General features: G+C 32.4%; 1 protein-coding gene across 1 annotated transcript; it reads right to left on the bottom strand.

The window, feature by feature from the left end:
- Positions 1–216: 216 nt before the first annotated feature.
- On the bottom strand, positions 217–1,917 carry GO595_010934 (TBC domain containing protein; the record flags this gene model as incomplete). The annotated part of the gene is made up of 1 exon (XM_067913667.1): positions 217–1,917. One exon carries the CDS (start codon positions 1,915–1,917, stop codon positions 217–219), a length of 1,701 nt encoding a protein of 566 aa, XP_067769672.1.
- Positions 1,918–2,253: the final 336 nt, after the last annotated feature.

Below are 2,253 nucleotides of genomic sequence, written 5' to 3'. Positions count from 1 at the left end.
TATTTTCAGAAGCTGCATACATAAGTGCTGTACAAAACAATTATGATATAATTATTTTCATATATTGTTTTGATTTTTAAAACTCGTTTAAATTGAATATTTTCAATTTTAATTCGAAATAACTTAAAAATTTCATTATTTTCTCTCAATAAATTAATAATTAATAATAAATCTCAATGCCACCCGAATGTTTTTAAAAAAATTATTTTCGATTTTTTAATCACTAATACAACAGACACAATCAGCATCAAAGAATTCGAATTTTGCTTGAACCTCGTTTACAGGTTTTACATTAACACATTTCATTGGTGATTTTTCATAAATCCAGAACGCAGTATTTGCTATGTATTGTGGGTCCAAAGAAGCCAGCATTTCCTGGAATCCCTTTTCACTCATTGCCACGCTTGTAAACTCGTTCACAAGCTCCATTATCTTATGGAAAGACAAAATCAATGCAGCGCACATTGTATATGTTAACCAATTTTGTGGCTGTGGAGATATGTTAATGCTTATCCATAAAGGCCAAACATTTTCGAAGCTCCTTTTGAATATTAAAACAAAGTCTGAGTAACACCATATTGGATTCTTAAGTCCGTTTTGATTTAACCAAATTTCCATGACGGGTGATATTTTACCGATCATATGATGAACTTTGATCATTTGCTTTTTACAAAACTCTGTAACATCGTCAAACATTTTAATATGGCCGGTATTAATTATCATTGATTCAAATGACCAAAAAATTAAATGCATAAATTTGTCAACATCAATAACCGTGCCGATAGAGTCTATCGGCTCTCCATCTTCGTTCCAATCTGGAAAATAAGCTGTGATGATGGGGACAAAGAGATCGTTCATCCCTTGAAGATACCCTACAGGTGGGTTATACATTACAAAGGTTTTAAGAAGTTTTGTTAACATTCGATGGCCGGTTTTATCCGAATGTTTAAATGCCATCGTTTGGCGATCAGTTCGAGAAACATCGTTAGCAATAACATGCCACATGTCAAAAACCCTTTTGTTGTTTTTGATTTGTTTGGGAAACAAAGAATTTACCTGATTCGAAATTACATTAAATTCTTGTTCAAGCTCTTTTTCTTTAGTCTGCCGTTCCTGTTGGGTACTACCTAAGGAGTGGATGTTAAAAATCAGGGGAATAAGTTTTGGCAAGAGATTAGAATCTACGCCAGAATGATATAATCTCTTCCGAAAGTAATCTTCATCTTTAACCCTTCCATCCTCATCGAATACCTCTGAGATGTTGTCCTCGCTAATTTTGGGGTATTTTGGAAGGTTTTCGATATATTTGTTAATTTTATTGACAACACGAAAATATGAAGATTCGGCAGCCACGTAAAGTGGGAAATCAGGATCTCTAGGAATAGAATTACATGAGTATAAATATCCAAGTAAAACATCAAAATAATTGATAACATCGTCCCAAAAATCTGAGAGAATAGTAAATGGGTTATTTGGCATTTGAATATGAGATGGAACAAACGAATAAACATCTGCACGACAATTTTTGTAGAATTTTAGAGAATATTTGTATTTGATCGAAGGAACAGTGATTCCATTTTTGATTAATTGTTCAACAAATAAAACAACAGAGAAAAATTCAGACTCTGGAATTTCAAATTTCCTTGAGACATCTGAACTAAGACGATAAAATGTGATTGATAATGGATTTTCTTGAAACTCTATGTATGATGCATCTTGACAATTAAAAATAAATGGTTTCCCTGGATTCCAGTCATCTGCTTCTGGTGTCCTAACTGAAAGGAAAATATTATTGTTTAATTGATAAGGATAGCCTTCGATCGGAACCCATTGAAGTTCAAATTTGTTTTCTATTTTGGTTAAACATATAGTTCCAGGATTTTTTCTTCTCCTTCCAGAAATTATTTCACTCGCCATTTCGATAGTACATATATGGATGCGGTTTTCTTTTTCCATCTCGAAGCAAGCTTATATTCCTGTCACTTTTTTGTATTCACCAATTTTAACACTTTTTGTAATTCTATTAAAACCCTTTTTTGTTAACTGACTTTTCTTTCATAACGGCCGCATTTCGATTCAATTATTGAGTGCTTTATTTCATCGAAATTCACAGTGAAAAGTCTTTTTTTGAGCGGTTATTTATTCATTTCCGAAAAAGTGCCAATACTGGATGTTAAGTAAAGTTATCAATGAAGCGGATATTCAAATGACAATTAATTTCTAAAAATGGAATGGTTTTCACAGTTGGCTATT

The sequence above is a fragment of the Histomonas meleagridis genome (assembly GCF_020186115.1).
Source record: "Histomonas meleagridis strain 2922-C6/04-10x chromosome Unknown scaffold_61, whole genome shotgun sequence".
Lineage (NCBI taxonomy): Eukaryota > Parabasalia > Tritrichomonadida > Dientamoebidae > Histomonas > Histomonas meleagridis.
Note: the sequence above shows the minus strand (reverse complement) of the source record. Positions and strands in the feature narration are given on the sequence as shown.